General features: G+C 41.3%; 1 protein-coding gene across 1 annotated transcript in view; it reads left to right on the plus strand.

The window, feature by feature from the left end:
* Positions 1 to 980: 980 nt before the first annotated feature.
* SLC43A3 (solute carrier family 43 member 3) overlaps positions 981 to 18,615 on the plus strand; it is a 44,425-nt gene continuing 26,790 nt past the window's right edge. Inside the window, exon 1 of the mRNA XM_083349582.1 lies at positions 981 to 1,340. Within this exon, the coding sequence (XP_083205708.1) occupies positions 1,108 to 1,340 (233 nt within the window). The 5' untranslated portion in view covers positions 981 to 1,107. The remainder of the gene's footprint in view (positions 1,341 to 18,615) is intronic.

Consider the following 18,615-nt stretch of genomic DNA (forward strand, 5'->3'; position numbering starts at 1 on the left):
CCCTAACCTCCTCTGCTTTTCTTGCCATGGGTGACAGCCAAAGCAGGGGGAAAGGGGAGGGGTGTTACCTCCAAGAGCAAGGGTTGAAAATTGCTGCCCCTGGAAATGTCCTTTATGCCTCGACTAAACGGACGCCGCACAGATAGAACAGGTAATAATAATAATAATAATAATAATAATAATAATAATAATAATAATAATAATAATAATAATAATAATAATAATAATAATATAAGTTGGAAGGGACCTTGGAGGTCATCTAGTCCAACCCCCTGCTCAGGCAGGAAACCCTATACCATTTCAGGCCAATGGCTGTCCAGTCTCTTCTTAAAAACCTCCAGTGTTGGAGCATTCACCACCCCTGGAGGCAGGTTGTTCCACTGGTTAATTGTTCTAACTGTCAGGAAGTTTCTCCTTAGTTCTAGGTTGCTTCTCTCCTTGACTAGTTTCCATCCGTTGCTTCTTGTCCTGCCTTCAGGGGCTTTGGAGAATAGCTTGACTGCCTCTTTTTGTGGTAGCCCCTGAGATATTGGAACACTGCTATCATGTCACCCCTCACTCTTCTCTTCGTTAAACTACACATACCCAATTCCAGCAACCGTTCCCTATATGTTTTAGCCTCCAGCCCTCTGTACCCTTTCTAGAGTCTCGACATCTTTCTCTGTACCCTTTCTAGAGTCTCGACATCTAAGTTCTGACTTGTCTGCGTTACCTCGGAAAACTTGGGGATTTAACTCTGCTTCCTACACTTTGGCCTAAACGTGATGAGCGTCGCTTTCAAGCGCGTCCTCTCTGGAAGACGGAAAGGAGTTCGACAGACAGGAGGTCGACGGCAGCAGCCCGGGGCGCGGACGTGTCAGCCGTGACGTCACGAGACCCTTCGCGCGACTTCGCCCTTCAGAGGCAACGAAGGACCGAAGCGCGCGGGGGAAAGCTGCAAATTCCTCTGACCCGGAATTAGGAAGCGGACGAGGGGGGGACGCCAGCCGGGCTGGTTGCTGCTTTGCTTAGCGGCGGTGGCCGGCTCGCCTCTTCTTCCTCCGGGCGGCATGAAACTCCCCTAGCAAGCGCCTGGAAGGGCGGCGGAGTCGAGGCGAGAAGGCGGAGATGGGCGCCCAATCGGAAAGAGTCCCCGAGGGAGCCGAGGAGGCGGGGCTGTGGCGCACGGGCTTCCTTTCTTCCTTTCTGGGCTGTCAAAGGAAACCAACTTGCAGGTGGATCCGCGGGCGCTCCCTCGGGCTCTTTTCCTCCCGTTGCAACCCCGCTCCTGTTTTTCTCTTGCCGGCGACCTGCGCTCCGCTTCTGAGGAGGACTGAATGGAAGTGGACCCTTGACCTTCGGTAAGGAGGCACGTCTAGATTCTCTAGAAGGTGATGGCTCCCCTAAAAAAAGTGGGTGAAGTATTGGGGTGTGTGTGTCTAATTTTCATAAGCTAGCCCTGTTCATCTTTTGCGGCAACCCGTTTATTGGTTACTTTAAAGTCTTAAGATGCTTCTTATTCCACAAACTAGGATCCAGAAAGGGTTATGCAATGACAGTTACTCTTTAAGGTAGTCTTTAAGTCTTGGGGATACAAGGAAGTTGAAACTGAATTCCTCAGAGCTCCACATTTGGGCTGTGGCAGTTGCTTTGGAGCAAGCGGAGTGGGACACACTGTGAAATAAATGTGAGGCTTAAGTCCATGGTTGGTAGAACATGTCTGTTGGCTTACAACTCTTGCTCCTAATTTCACAGAAGAACTTTGGTGCCTGTGTTTGAGAGAGACAAATTGTTTTCCCCAAAATTATGGAAGACGTTTTAGGACATGAAGAGGTAATGCCAAAACATAGATAGGGAAGGAAAGGGAGGGAGAAATAGTATAGATAGAAGAAGCCTAGCAAAGTAGATAATGCACCCCAGATTGATCACAGATTGGACATTTATTTCCTTCAAACTGACCGATTAATTTAATTAGGTTTTCCATAACTGGCTGATCTGAAAGGTATTAATATTGACATATATTCAAGTATCAATATATAGGGCTCTGCACAAAATTAAAATAGCTTGCCCCACTTCCCATTTCTTTTGCCCTGTGGGAAAAACAAACTGAGAAATGGTGCTTTCCAACAAAGCTGGGAAATATTTACAGCTGAACTTTGGAGAAGTTGATACTTAAACTTTAGTAGCAGTTTATATAAGTGTAAATGTGGAAATCAAATTACTGGAATGTTGTCAGAAGAAATGCATATGACTTAGTACTGAGAAATTACTAGTGGATTTCTTCCACTGCTGCTTTTTCCTGAGACACACAGAGGTTTTGTTGCTGTGAAATAAAAGTCATGGTGTACTGTGGGGAAAAAACATCCTTTGTTTGATAGTCTATGTAAACCCAGCAAAGTTCACCAGCTGGAGACAAATGGGAATTCATTTGTTTTTGAAGAGGTGAAATGTTTTCAGAGAGCATTACTGCTAAAGGCAGGCATACATTTTCCATTGTTTCCATATCTGAGAGAAGGAAGAAAGTTACAATGTATATCACATAAAGTAAAACATCTCCATAGCTCTTTTAACTGGACAGTCTTTGATGCGTTGACTGCCCATCTTCTTGCAAACATGTGAAGTGACCTGTGTTTTGCAGTGTGACTGGATGGGATGGGGCAGAGTTAGGAGACCAACTGATTGAAGAGAGTTTGGGATGAGCAGTGCTGGGAAGGGAACAGCTAAGGAAGCCTTAGTAGTGTCAGATGCAAAACAGAACTAAAATAATAAAGTTATGAGTACATTTAGGAACATAATTTTTTTAAAAATGGTGAAGATCCCTTTCAGTCAAACTCAGCTGGATAACTCCTTGAATATGTCCACATGATTTTCTTGACAACAGCGTGGAAATTATTTCACATTGTCCCTTCACAGTTTAGGATAGAATGCAGTTTCTCTATAAAAGGAGATTTGTACACACTGAGCTTGCTAATGATCTGGTTTGATGTTTGTTGGCTACACTGTGTGAGAAACAAAAGCTGTTAAATGGTTCAGCTTAGCTGGTTTCCTTGGGCTATGCTTCAAGGATTTGTAGATGCCCATCCAAGTTTGATTTCCATAATGAAGTTTGTGTTCAGCATTCTATTCTCTTTGAGACAAGCGCTGTTTGTCTCTAGTGTTTTCTCTCTGAAGTTCTGTCCACAGTTTGTGGTTCTGAAATAGCAGGCAGAGATAACGAAGCAAAGTATTTGAAACCTATAGATCCCCTCCTTCCCTAAAGAGTGGGGAGAAGCACATGCTCCTGCCTTACTGTGTTTTGAGGGCTGGCTGGTTCAAGTGTATCTCTCGCACAGTCATCTGCTTCTCTTTGAGTACTTCAGTCATTACTGAAGGTTTCATACAAACTGTTGTTTTGCTCAACTCAGAAAACACCTTCTTGAATAAGGTCTTTATTTCCATGATCCAGGGGGTAATAGATGTGGGTATAGCACCAGAATGGGTTTTAATTCTTTCAGCCAAATGCTCAGGATCAGGTTCCAAGCTAATGTAAACAAGTATTTAATGTAAGTGAAAGCATAGCTTGGGTAAATAGTGTTTTTTTTTACAGAAATCCTTTCACCTAGGTCAGGGGTCAGCAACCTGAAACAGTGAAAGAGCCACTCAGAACCGGTTCCCTCACAAAAGGAAAAACTGGGAGCCGCAAAAAATGTGTGCACATGCACGTACATGCGTGCATGCGCAGAACAGGGTTTGACTGAAGAGTGGAGCCAAGGCAAGATATGCACCTACCCTGCATATTTGAATTGATTGGTTGAACTTTTTTAGTCCCACTTTTTTTTTTTGACTGCACATGGCAGAGGACTAGGAGCTGCAGGAGACGGCTGAAAGAGCCGCATGCGGCTCCGGAGCCGCGGGTTGCAGACCAGTGACCTAGGTGGAATTTATTTTTTTTCAGGTCTATGGATATTAGAATGATTGTTGCATCCATTCCTATTCCTCTAGATTTCTTCTGCTTCAGGTGCTTGACAACTGTGAAAGAGATATGTGTTCCAGGGGCCAAGCCAACTTTCCCATTGCAAAAGGAAAGGCCCCCCCTACCCCCCACACTTAAGGATTCACTAAGATGTTGGTGGAAGCACTGGTATCCTTCAAATAGGCTGTGTTTGTACCTTTAAGCCATTCTATTCACAATTACTTTATATATTTTTTTAAAGAAAATCCTTTTTGGTCAAGACAATATTTATTTATATCCCTCCTTTATTACTTTTGTAAATAATTCAAGGCAGCAAACATATCTAATAATCTTTCCTCTTCTTATTTTCCCTACAACATCAGGCCTGTGAAATGTTGGGGTGAGAAAGAGTGACTACAAATTATAATTGCTTCTTCCTTTTCACTTTTTTGGGTAGAAACAAATTAGGGATTGTTATAAAGAGACAGAGTATATTATTTAATCAATAGAACACTGAATAAATGTGTCCATTTGGCTTTTATTGATTCTATTCTTCTTGCCTCAGCCAGCTAGCATCCCATATTCTCTTGGGCATCCTCATTCTTTCCTGAGCTTTGCTGCATCTTCTCCCTTCTTGTGTATTGCTCAATCCTTGGAATTCACCCAAGCTTGCTGATGTTTCTCTCTTGTGTATAGATTGTGCCATTTTGATTATACAGCCACCTTAGGAAAATCCGTCTACTGGTACACAGTATATACCACAAAGACATGTACCTACAGAGCACTCACACTGATATTACTGGAAGAGCTCACTCCATTGTTTCTCCTGGCCATTATTTGAACACTTTTCCATTGATTCACCTGGTTATTCTCTCTACAAGAAAAAAGAAAAGAAAAAGAGATAGGATTTCAGAAGAAGGGGGAATTCCAGTAAGTACAGATTACTATGGAGGAAGAACAAAATGTATGCCTTTGATTATCTGTTTGGAATCTGGTTGGCTTTGCCGTATATTGTAAAAATACAGCTTTTCTGGAACATTTGGTATTGTTTGGAAAATGCAGGGGTCTCATTTTAGATTTTTTTTTTTACTTTTTCAAGGTCTTTACTGCAGATGGAAACAAAAATAAACCGTAACCTGAGCTGGTTCAAGAAGCAGAACTTTTTCTAAGGAGGATTAATGCTTGCTCATCATATGGATTTGAGCCCTGACCTTATTGAACAGGAATAAATAAAGGTCCTTGCTATAGTATTTGAATAGGAAGGGGCAAAATTATAAAAAGATTTGCAAAAATATTCCATTACAGCTAAATGTAACTGAAGCTCATAATGCTATTCAGTACTCTTCTACTCAGGATCCATTTGCACAGCAAATACATTTCACTCCAAATCTCATCACTTATAGCAGTGAAATGCAGTATGGTTTCTAGTCAGCCTATAAGGATGGCTTAAGGGCACTTTGAGAAGACTCATTCCAGTATATCCAGACTTCCAGAGAGTGGAAACACTCCATTGTACAACCTGCTATAATGATTCAAATAGTTTGCCTAGTAGGTGGATAATCTATGTAGTAAGAACACTGTGCTTATAATTTCTGTTCAGTCTGTGACATATTGCTTCAAAAAGATAAACTTTTTCTCCTGTCCAGTCATTTCCAACTCTATGGGGCAGTGCTTATCTCAATTTCTTAGCTGATGGAGCCATGTTGTCCAAAGACATTTCTGTGGTCATGTGACCAGCATGACTATATGCCAAGGTGCACAGAATGCAGTTATCTTCCCACCAAAGTGGTACCTATTTATCTACTTTCACTTGCATTCTGTTGAACTGGCATTTTGTGAAGAAATGGCCAGGATCCATTTGGACAGAGGGGAACAGAAGAACAACAAAATTTGGACAAAGGAGAACAGAATCAACAGCAGTAAGCTTAGAACAGGCAGCGCTGTCAATTGCCTCATGGCTTAGAAAAAAAAAGATCATGCCAGGAAGACAAAATAATTCTTCCCTGGGCAGTGTGAATGTGAGCTCAAGTGAACTAATGCTCACTTCCTACAGGTGCTTATATCAGGAATGATTTTGGATGGAAAAGGACAAAGTGGGGAGAATTAGAAGTTCATCTAACGACAATGACGAAAACTGTAAACTTGAATGCATTTGGGTCAATATAAAAGGGGGGGGAAAATGACATTGCCACAGGTGTATACTATAGGCTGCCCAACCAAGCAGAGGAAATAGATGAACTTTTTGCTAGTCAGCTAACTAAGGTATGTAAGAAGCACATCACGATAGTAATGGGGGACTTTAATTACCCTGATATCAACTGGGAGACAAACTCTGCACCAAGTGGAAGATCAAACAGATTCCTGTCAAACCTAGCAGACAACTTTCTCTCCCAAAAAGTAGAGAAGGGAACTAGGGGATTAGCCATATTGGATTTAATTCTCACAAACAGAGATGAAATGATAGAAGATGTCGAAGCCACAGGAACCTTGGGGGGAAGTGATCATGCAATATTGGAATTCAACATTCTGGAGGCACAAGCAATAGAACACAGCCAAACTAGAGTCTTGGACTTTAAAAGAGCTAATTTCAATAAACTTAGAGAGACCATGGGAAAAATTCCATGGATGAGAATCCTAAAGGGGAAAACAACTCAAGAAGGTTGGGAAATTTTGAAAAGTGAGATAATAAAGGCCCAGTCTAGTACAATACCAACAAAGAAGAAAAATAACAGCTCTCAAAAGAAACCAGCATGGCTGCATAAAGAACTCTCTGATAAATTGAAAGATAAAAAGGACAAGTATAAGAATTGGAAAGAGGGGCACTTAACTAAGGCAGAATATCAGCAAATAGCCCATGCCTGCAAAGATGAAGTGAGGAAAGCTAAGGCTCAAAATGAACTAAGGCTTGCGACCAAAGTAAAAAATAACAAAAAATGCTTCTTTCAACATATAAAAAACAAGAAAAAAGTGAAGGAAATGATTGGTCCATTAGTGGGGGAAAGTGGCAAGAAGGTGACAAGCAATAGGGAGAAAGCAGAACTATTTAACTCGTTTTCTGCATCTGTCTTTACACAAAGGGAAAAAACAGTCCAACCTACCAAAACCAGTGCCATAAAAAACAGAATAGAAACGCAAGTTAAGATAGGCAAAAAAATGGTAAGTGAACACCTGTCCAGCCTAGACGAGTTCAATCACCAGGGCCAGATGGATTACACCCCAAAGTTCTCAAGGAACTGGCAGACGTGATCTCAGAACCACTGAACTATATTTTTCATAGATCCTGGAGCACTGGGGAACTACCAGAGGACTGAAAGAGAGCTGATGTAGTTCCCATATTCAAAAAAGGGAAAAAATAGATCCAGGAAACTACAGACCTATCAGCCTGACCTCAATACCTGGGAAGATTCTGGAAAAGATAATCAAACAACAAATCAGCGAACACCTTGATGCAAACAAAGTCATCACTAAAAGTCAACATGGGTTTGTCAAAAACAGATCATGCCAGACAAATCTTATTACATTCTTTGACCAAGTGACAAAATTAGTGGACCAGAGGAATGCTGTAGATATAATTTACTTGGACTTCAGTAAGGCATTTGATAAAGTAGATCACAACCTACTACTTGATAAGATAGAAAAATGTGGGTTAGACAGCATCACCACGAGATGGATTCGTAGCTGGCTGACAGGCCGTACTCAGCGTGTGGTCCTCAATGGAACTGCATCTACATGGAAGGAAGTGTGTAGTGGGGTGCCCTAGGGCTCTGTTCTGGGCCCAGTGCTCTTCAATATCTTCATTAATGACTTGGATGAGGGGATAGATGGGGAACTCATCAAATTTGCAGACGACACCAAGCTGGCAGGAATAGCTGGCAGGAAGATAGGCTTAAGATACAGAAGGATCTGGACAGACTCGAACACTGGGCACTATCTAACAAAATGAAATTCAATGGTGAAAGAAGTAAGGTTCTACATTTAGGCAGGAAAAATCAAATGCACAGGTATAGTATAGGTGGTACCTTGCTCAATAGTAGTAACTGTGAGAGGGATCTCGGAGTCCTAGTAGACAATCACTTAAATGTGAGCCAGCAGTGTGCTGCAGCTGCCAAAAAAGCCAACACAGTGCTAGGCTGCATTAACAGAGGGATAGAATCAAGATCAAGTGAAGTACTAATACCACTTTACAATGCTTTGGTAAGGCCACACCTGGAATACTGCATCCAGTTTTGGTCACCACGATGTAAAAAAGATGTCGAGACTCTAGAAAGGGTACAGAGAAGAGCAACAAAGATGATTAGGGAGCTGGAGGCCAAAACATATAGGGAACGGTTGCTGGAATTGGGTATGTGTAGTTTAACAAAGAGAAGAGTGAGGGGTGACATGATAGCAGTGTTCCAATATCTCAGGGGCTACCACAAAGAAGAGGGAGTCAAGCTATTCTCCAAAGCACCTGAAAGCAGGACAAGAAGCAACGCATGGAAACTAGTCAAGGAGAGAAGCAACCTAGAACTAAGGAGAAACTTCCTGACAGTTAGAACAATTAACCAGTGGAACAACCTGCCTCCAGAGGTGGTGAATGCTCCAACACTGGAGGTTTTTAAGAAGAGACTGGACAGCCATTTGCCTGAAATGGTATAAGGTTTCCTGCCTGAGCAGGGGGTTGGACTAGATGACCTCCAAGGTCCCTTCCAAATTATTATTATTATTATTATTATTATTATTATTATTATTATTATTATTATTATTATTATTATTATCTATTCCATGAAGCAATAATGTAGCAAAGTTGCTTCAAGAGAACACAAAGAGATATCTTTGGCACTTCCCAACTATCTTGGCTATGACAAATGGTTGTCCAATCTCTTCTTTAAAATCTCCAGTGTTGAAGCACCCACAACTTCATTTCCTCCCAGATGTCATACCAAAGACTTCCAGCTGTGTCCTTTGGAACCTGGTGAAGGATTTCTAAAATAACACATTCATGATGTCTTTATTCAGTTGCCATTAGAAGATTGGCAAGAAGGAGTCCATATTTTTCGGCTGCTACTTGGCCTCCAACTATGTGTACTCAGCTGTTTAAAAAGGCTAAGAGACTATATTTTTAGATTTTTATCATCCCAGTTTTTCCATACATAACTCAAGATGGGGAACATACAAATACTCCCTCCTCCTCCTCCTCCTCCCTCCTCCTCCTCCTCCTCCTCCTCCTCCTCCTCCTCCTCCTGTTTTTCCTACAACAACAGCAAAACTCCAGTGAGGTTGGTTGTGCTAAGAGAGAGTGACTGGCCCAAAATCACCCAGTTGACTTTCATGCCTAAAGTGGGACTAGAACTCACTATCTCCTGGTTTCTAGGCCTGCACCTTAATCACTACACCAAACTGATTTTTGTGTTTCAGTTTTTCTGTCATTTTCATGGGCTGTATTTTCACACTGAGCGAAGCTGTAGCAGTATGGCCTACAGTTTTAGTTTAGCAACTTGTAAAGCACGTAAAAATGCAAGTAGAAAAATAGGGACCACTACGGTGGGAAGGTGACAGCGTTCCATGCGCCTTTGGCGTCTAGTCATGCCGGCCACATGACCACGGAGACGTCCTCGGACAAGCGCTGGCTCTTCGGCTTTGAAACAGAGATGAGCACTGGCCCCTAGAGTTGGAAATGACTAGCACGCATGTGCGGGGGAACCTTTACCGTTACTTTATAAACCCAATGCCTGTGCTTTGTAAGCTAACATTGATACTTAGTAGTGATTAGTGGTGGTGAGTCCAACCAGTTGTGTCTTATCCAATATATTTTGGTTAACCCAATCATATATGTTATTGTAATTATGTAATGGGGCAGGGGATCCCCCCCTTTAGGACTGTTGTCAAGATGCAAGCCCTACTTTTCTTGTAGGTAGGCCACATTAGAAAAACCAGTGAAGTTAATAGAAATCCCATCTAAACTTGTAATGAAGATTTAAGTCCTAGATAAATTTTGATCTGTCTAAGGTGGCCTGATGGAGAGCAAAGGCCATTAGGTATCTTAACCATTATATAAGAATTGTATAATCGTGTAGAGGTAGAAGATGAAATTTGAGCCATTTGAATGTAATGTATTGTCAGATCCAAATAATATGGCATAAAATATGGCTTGTATAGAAACAACCAATTATAGTTTATTCAATAAATTATGTCTAAATGTGACTTGTGATTCTTGTCATTATTGGTGTTTAATTTCCTTACCCCTGCCTCTAATTTAAGGCCAGTTGCAATCTATGGGATTTAAATTAAATGCACAACTCATTATGCATTTAATTTAAATGCACAATCTGCTTTACAGTTTACAGTAACAATGTGATCCAAGTTATAGAGCCACCAGTTGTTCTTCATTAGGCATTTTTGGATTTCACTCACTTTTTTAGCTTGAGCTACATGCTTGGCCAAATCAGAGCCTCTAACAACTGTTTATCAATTAGACTGTTGACCAAGGGTGTTTGGCTCAATATACATATGTTCATGGCATTTGTGTGTCACATTTTTGCTGCTTTCAGTTTGCGAATGATTAACTTCATGCACAGGAAGCAAAATGCAAGTGTATTCATCATCTAGGGTTTCTTTTAAACATTTATACTGGTTCTAGGACCTGGGGGAAAAGATGCTTTCAATCTTAATCCTCTTTCCTGACGTGACAGATTGCATCTGGTGGACTGCAGCTCCATCATGCCCACTGGGCCTGCCATAGCGTATTATGATATTATTCCTTTGTTCCTTCAGAGACTTATCCTGTGTGTCATTTAAAGCCAGGAGATAAAAGCTTTATCTTACTACTTTTAAAGGTAGAATAATAGTGAATGCATGAAAAATATATTCGAAAGCTACTTGTCTTCCTCATTTATCTTTGGGAGTTTAGTATCGGCATCGTTCTTGTACACCTTCTCAGCAGGAATAGCTGAGGATGTCAGGCACTTTAAAAAATACGAACAAACTTATGACAGATCTTAGAACTTTCAGTCATCACAGCACATTTGCAGTCACACAATTGCAGTCTGGGTACTCAGCAACCAGCCTAGATTCCTAATTGTTGCAGTGTCCCACACTCATCAGATCACAATTTGCGACCTTCCCTGAAGATTTCCCACAGAGTCAATGGAGAGGTCAGCAGGAAGTCTCAAGTTGCAGACACAAGAGGCTCCTGTATAATGACCTGCGTGGTCCTCATTTAATGAAAGCAACTGGACTGCCAGAATTGCCAGTGCTAAATGACAGTCATATCAGTTTTCGATGGAAATTCTGGCCCCAATTAACATAATTAAGCAAGAACTACCTGTACCTTTTTCATTTATAAAAACAATTGATTTTAAAAATTAAAGAAAACAGACAATTATTCTTGAACAGAAATAGATCTATTTTTCCCACAGTTCTCATATTTATAGTTATAACAATAATATAATCTAAGAAAAAGGTAAAATATTAGATTTTTGTGACCTCCAATTTGAATAATGCACAAAATAAGACTCCAAATATAGTTATGTAAAAGAGTAAGTCCATCCTGTTTGAAATGTTTCTGGAGGAAATACTAGTTTTCTACTGCCTAACAGGGTGTGTGTTCCTGAGAATGGACGTTACCTTCAAAATGCTCCTGTTTTTGTTTCAGGGAGCTAGATAAACTTCTAGAAGCTGATCTTTACAGTTGATGAACAATTCATATAAGACAGCCTCCAAATCCAGATGTATGGACTTCAACTTTCTGAATTCCCCAGCTTGGCCATTGCTAAGAGTTCAGAGAGCTGATGTCTACAGATCTGGAGTGCTAATATAGGGGATGTTACATGAAGTCTCTTGCTGTCAGGATTTTGATGAGAAAAAATTGAAATGCACACCATGAGTAGTATGTTTGATGTTATCTGGCAATTTATTAACAAGTCTTTAAGACCCCTTATTGGTCAATGATAGAGAAATGGTGATCTATTTGGTGGAGCAGTGGGCTGATGCCTCCTTAAGTAACACCAGCTGCCTGCAATTAGTGCAGGTTCGCATCCCACCAGGCTCAAGGTTGACTCAGCCTTCCATCCTTCCGAGGTAGGTAAAATGAGGACCCAGATTGTGGGGGCAATACGCTGACTTTGTAATAATGCCGCTGGGGGTGTGTGTGAAAGCCCTAATAAGCATGCATATACATAGAATGAAGGCTACTGCTAAGCTTGTAAGCCGCCCTGAGTCTTCGGAGAAGGGCGGGATATAAATGTAATAAAAAAAATTGTTCTTTATTTCAGAGATTTAGAGGCTGTTCAACTTCAAAATAACTCTGAGTGACTTACTACTAATGAAGAAAACAAAAAAGACAAAATCCTGTGATTGAACACTCTCTCTAACCAAAACATCACCTACAGGGCTAGAAGCTTTATATACAAACCTCTGTTGTAGTCAGCATGTCTCAGTCTAACTAACCTTGCAGAGTTGGTACAATGATTACAATAATGGGCTAGGTAAATGAAAAAGCACCTTTGGGACAACAGGGTAGTACAGACTTCAATGGATACTTAGGACTGCAGAAAAAACCATTGCAACCAGCCTGCTTTCCATTGAAGACCAGTATACAGCACAAGCTAGAAAGAGGGCTGAGAGAATATCTATAGTCCCCTCACATCCAGTTTCAATTCCTCCCCTCAGGATGCCGCTACAGGGCATTGTATGCCAAAACAACTAGACACAGTTTTTTCCCCTCATGCCATCACTCTGCTGAACAACTAATTCCCACAGCACTGTCTTATGCTAAGGATATAGTAATACAGCCCATGTAGTAGGGCTGTATTATTATCCTTTTCATCTTTCCTATTACCTTCTACTATTTGTATAACGTATGATTATATTACTTTGTTGTTATGTTATTTGTATGTACACTGAGAGCTTATGCACTGGAGACAAATTCCTTATGTGTCCAATCACACTGGGCCGATAAAGAATATTGTAATAATAATAAATAGTGTGCCTAAGCAACTGTCAGCAAGGCTTACTTTATGTTAAATTGCTGCAGAACAAATTAACCCTATTGAAGGCATAGATCCCAAGGGGGCTAGTTAGACAGAAAAGTAAGTGTATGTTATATGCAAGAGGATAGTTGTGTCTTTCTAGATATGAAAGACCATCTATTTCTAGTTTTAATAAATTATAAGGAATAGAAATCCAGGTGTAAATCTGAGCAGTTATAATTTAGTCTGACTCTTTGAGCAGGAAAACAAACCTCTCCCTGAACTGAAGAATATAAAGATAGAATTTCTTGAGGAAATTGACAAATGTTGTCCCAAATAGGTTGCCAAAGTGGGTTTACTGTTGCAATCTAGGAACAGTTTCCTTACAGTGAAGGAAATCAAGTTATCCTGAAAGAATGTCAATGCTAGGTCATAGTTAATCTTTAGTGGGGAAATGCTACTGTTTGGGATAATTAAGTGGATTTTTTTACAAGCCTTTGTAGTAATATCCCTCTATTAAGAGTCCATTAAGGGTGTTGAATAAACAGATGAAAGGAGCAACGTCTTGTCAGGGATTAAAAGGGCTTTTAAACTGTAAGTACTGTAGCTAAGTTCAGAATCATGCAGGCAGTGGTTTACCCTGTGACACTCTATGGAAGCAAAAGTTGGACTTTGGAGAAGCAAGATAGAAGGAATATTAACACGTCTGAACTCTGATGAAGGAGAAGACTCCCGAGAATACCATAGATAATCAAGAAAATGAACAAATGGATCATCAACCCACAATTCTCATTTGAGGCAAACATTGCCAAGCTCAAATTATCATACTTTGTACACCTAGCTCCTTAGAGAAGATTACAATACAAAGGTGCAAGGAAAAACAGGATAACCAGCAGAAAAATAGATGTATTCAATTATAGCAGTGATGAGTGCACAGTTGGAAGACTTAAAGGATAAGTCATCTTGGGAAAATGTCTACTTATGTGATCGCTAAGATTCAACACTGATTCGATGGCACACAAACAGTCAATCAACAAAATTAAATAAAAAGGTAAATAAGAAGTTGCTTATAGTTTAGAATAATAGAAGTCTCAAGCCTGGAAATTAAACAGTGCTAACAGATTTCTGGACATGGAGATTCTTGGTTTAGGACCTTTACCTAAAGATGCCTAAATGATAGTCCTGCAACATCACCTTGATGGAAATACCCACTTAGTCTGGAATAATCCCTGCAACTTTTTAGAGGAGTAACTGGGGATCTCTGCCAGTCCAAAGATGGTGGAGAACAGATAATGATGCAGTTCCTTAGTAGCAGACCATGCTCTTTGGATTACCTGGTGACCTGCAGTAAGGAATGCCTCTAACCTTCTGGCTTTCAAGAAAGTCTTGTCCTACAGAGAATAGATTGCACCAGGGTTGTCTGGGGGCAGTCAGTCATATGGAGCATTGATTAGTACTGAGCCCTTGTCAGAGTAGGTGGTCAATAAATAATTTTATACATACATACATACATACATACATACATACATACATACATACCTATTTATACATACATACATACCTATATATAAAGCAGCCACGCCTCCTCCCAGTCAGAACACAGCCCCACCGGCAGTTGGAAGGAAAGGAACAGCCAGACCACGCATTGCTCCTGGAAGCAGCAGGAGGAACACTCCGGCCTGATGATGACGGATGGGATTTCGTCGAAACGTTGCCACAACTTTCTGAAGATGAAAGGAATGCGGGAAGAAACCCGAGACTCTAGATCTACACATACAGACACCCGCGAGAATCTACGAAAACAAATACCTATATACCTATATACATACATGCCTACCTCTTAAAAAGTGCTGCTGGTGGTGATTTTTTTTTTAGTAAAACGTGAGTTTCTCCTGGTTTTAGTTCACTAGACAAGTTACAAGAGGAAACTTCCTTTACTAGAAGAATACTATGGGATAGAATTTATGGTTTTGATTATCAGATAGAATGCAATAACGAAAAAAGAACTGTGATGTAACTTTAGGGAGAGAGGTTAATTTATACCGTAATTATAATAACCACTGTAAAGAAGATTGAAAACCATTTCTTTTTTCTTTCTTCTCTGTTTTCCTGCTATTCCTTTCCTGAATGCAGTTTTAGTTTTCTCTTTAGTTTTTTTTTCTTCTGTTCTTTTTTTGCCCTACTTTAGTTTACATTAGTCTCATTCTTCTGTTTAAAATTCTGTATAAGCAGTACTGTGGGATCTGATTAGCTTTTCTTTGTTCTTTTTTCTAGAATGCACATTGTGTATCTCCATGATTTATGCACTGTTATACTCTGTAGAATTACAAGAGCGTGTGTGGTACCTGTGCAAGAATGAGGGAAGAGTAAATAATTTGGAATTTTGGGCAAGAAGGTGTGGGTGGCAAAGTTTGGTAGTTGGCTAGCTACCGGTATATGTTCTACATAATGAAATAAATTCTCCTTGAGTATGAAATTTGACTTCTCAGAATCTTGAATGTCAGTTTCTCTAGCCTATGAGGTTCAGTGGCGTAGCGTGGGGGGTGCAGGGGGGGCCGGCCGCACCAGGCGCAACATCTGGGGGGGGCGCGCTTGCACTGAGCTGCTCAGGGAGCCCCAAGGGCTGCACAGAGTTGGCTTGGCTCCGCTCTCGAGCTGCTCTTTCTTGCAAAGCGAAATGAGTCCGGCAGGTGAGATGGGCGGCCACATAAACTGAATAAAATAAATAGAAGCGGCCAACTCTCCACCCAGGCTCAGGCCAACCGCAAGCGCCCCGCAGGCACCCTGGCAGGTTTGGCCGAGCGAAGACGGACCCGCTGGCCGGCCGGCCTAGCTTTGTGCGCATGCGTGGCTTTATTTAGCGGGGCTCACGTGCGAGCTTGAATGCAGCGGCTCTTGCAGGTTGGAGCCCCGCCCAGCCGCCCTCGAGAGGGACCCGGAAGCATCCCGCATGCGCGCGACTCTTCTTGGAAAGTCTACGCCGCTGCGGGGTGCGTCTTTTCAGCAGTGCCGTGACGTCACCGCCCGCCCGCCCCTCTATTTCCGCTTCCGGTTGCCTTGCCCCGGGTGCTGACAACCCACGCTACGCCACTGATGAGGTTTAATTTCTAGACTCTGTTATGTTTATGTTCATTAAGGACAACACTGAGCATCGCAGATAGCACAGATGCAGACAAATAGACTTACAATCTAATGTCTAGCTTTCAAGGGAGGAGTTGTTCTTTGACAGTTTATAGCAGCATTTGAACGTTACAGGTTTTGTTGGATTTGACATCAAAGCATGAAAAATTAAGCGGTAGTCATTTCTCTATAGACTAAAAGATAGGTTCTTCTTCCTCTTTGCACAGGCTCGTTCAATTTCTCCTTAACCACAAAGCTACATTCAGCAAGATGGCTGGCCCTATAAAGCATTTCTGGATATATAGTTTATTACCTGTACGGTTTTGAACATTTATTTGTCTCAAGTACATTTTTCAAGACGTCAGTATCAATAACGTGACCAGGTTATCATTTGAATCTTAAAGCATTCTGCCTCCAACTGTTTGTACACAATACTGCTTTGGTATAAAACCTCTAAAACTTTCCCAGATAGTGTGGCCATGGAAGGATAATGGGTACAGCTGTCACGAAACAAAAACCTGAACTACAATTTTCATTGTACAAAATCTCTGTTAAAATACAGTTTAGTTTCTGAGGAAATAAACAATTGAAATTTTGTGACTTTCTTTAGAAAAGATAGATATTTAAAAAAAAACCTTTCCCCATAGAGTGAGTTACTTTTATTTAATCGTTATCACCTTTTGTATTGAAAAGTAGAATAGAATAATAATAGAGTTATTATAGAAGGGACCTTGGAGGTCTTCCAGTCCAACCCCCTGCTCAAGCAGGAGACCCTATACTACTTCAGACAAATGGTTGTCCAGTCTCTTCTTAAAAAGCTCTACCGATTGAGCAAACACAACTTCTGAAGGCAAGCTGTTCTACTGATTAATTGTTTTCACTGTTGGGAAATTTCTCCTTATTTCTAGGTTGGATCTCTCCTTCATAAGTTTCCATCTGTTGCTTCCTATTTTACCTTTGGGGAACAGGTTGAACCACTCTTCTTTGTGGCAGCCCGTTAGATATTGGAAGACTACTCTCATGTCACCCTTAGTCCTTCTCTTTGTTAGATTAGACTTTCCAGTTTTAGCCTCCGCTCTCCTAAACACTTTGTTGGTCTTCTCTGCACTCTTTCTACAGTCTCGATATCCGTTTTGTATTGTGGTGGCCAAAACTGGATCCAGTATTCCAAATGTGGCATTACCAGGACATTATAAAGCTGTACTAACACTTCATGTGATCTTGATTCTATCCTTTTGTTAATGCAGCCCCAGATTGTGTTGGCTTTTCTGGTGGTTGCAGCACACTGCTGGCTCATATTTAAGTGGTGTTCATTAGGACTCCTAAATCCCTCTCACAGTTACTACTATTGAGCCAGATACCACCTCTCTTATATCTGTGGATTTGGCTTTTCTTGTCTAAATGTAAAACCTTACTTTACTCACCAGTGAATTGCATTTTGTTGGATAGGGCCCAGTGTTCAAATCTGTTAAGTTCCTTCTGGATCTGCAGCCTATCTTATAAAGCAGGGGTCCCCAACTCACAGTTCATGGACGGGCTGTGGCTTGCCAGCAACTGGTCCGCAAAAACAAGCAAAGCCCCATCCATGGGATGCAGGCAGCTCATAAAACCACGCACTCTCCAGTCCACAGAAAAACCTTTCTCCATGGAACCAGTCCCTGGTGCCCAAAAGGTTGGGGACCTCTGTTCTAAAGTGTTGGCTATTCCCACCAGCTTGGTGTCGTCTGCAAATTTGATGAATCCCCCTTTTATCCCATCATCTAAGTCATTTATGAAGATGTTGAAGAGCACTTTCTAAGATGGTTCCAAGATCATGTCTGCCAGCTCCTTTAGAACTCTGGGATGTAATTCATCTGGCGATTTGAACTCCTCTAATTAAAAGCTTCTCTGAATTTTTAGGGAAAGGAGATTTGTGGTCCCTGGATATCTGAATTAGGTTGAATTGCATTTTTGTAAATATGATCCTTTGCATAAACAACACTTACCTGCCTTTTACTAAATAGTACTATGATTTACAGATCCTGCTATGTCAAAAATACAGTGGCTTGGTATGATGTAGGTAGCTAGTCACAGTTTGGTAGGTGGGTGGGGTATAGGCCTGCCTACATGGACAATTATTCCTCAAAAGTATCTTGTTCCTGACTTTTAATGGAAGATGGGCAAATCTAGCATTTGACCTTGCCTTTAATCATTGTACATTCCTTCTGTGTGGATACTCTCACTATTGCAGACTAGACACTATGCTCTTGAGGATATAGCAAGAAAGCAAAGATGTTGTTCTGTCCCAGCCTATGTGAGTCCTTGTTATGCTCAAAAGGAGAAACCCCTCTTCCAAGAAACAGGCAGGAACCACAAGAAAAAACCAACCCCTTTTATTCTCACAGTCAATGTCCAAGGCAAACAAACACAGGCCACATAAACTTGAACCTCAACACGAACGGTTGCCTTTGGCAACCAGCACCTCCCACACCTTCCCCTTTCTAATTCAGCCAAGGAGTGGCTTCCTAATGCCTTCTCCTTTGCCTTTGGAGCTGCCCCTCTGTTCTACTCGCTTCTCTTGCCTGCGGTTTCATGCATCCTGGATTTGTCCCAACTGTTCTTCATCACTGTCCAACTCAGGCTCCCAGCACAGCTGTG

Source organism: Vipera ursinii, assembly GCF_947247035.1.
Source record: "Vipera ursinii genome assembly, chromosome: 1".
NCBI lineage: Eukaryota > Metazoa > Chordata > Lepidosauria > Squamata > Viperidae > Vipera > Vipera ursinii.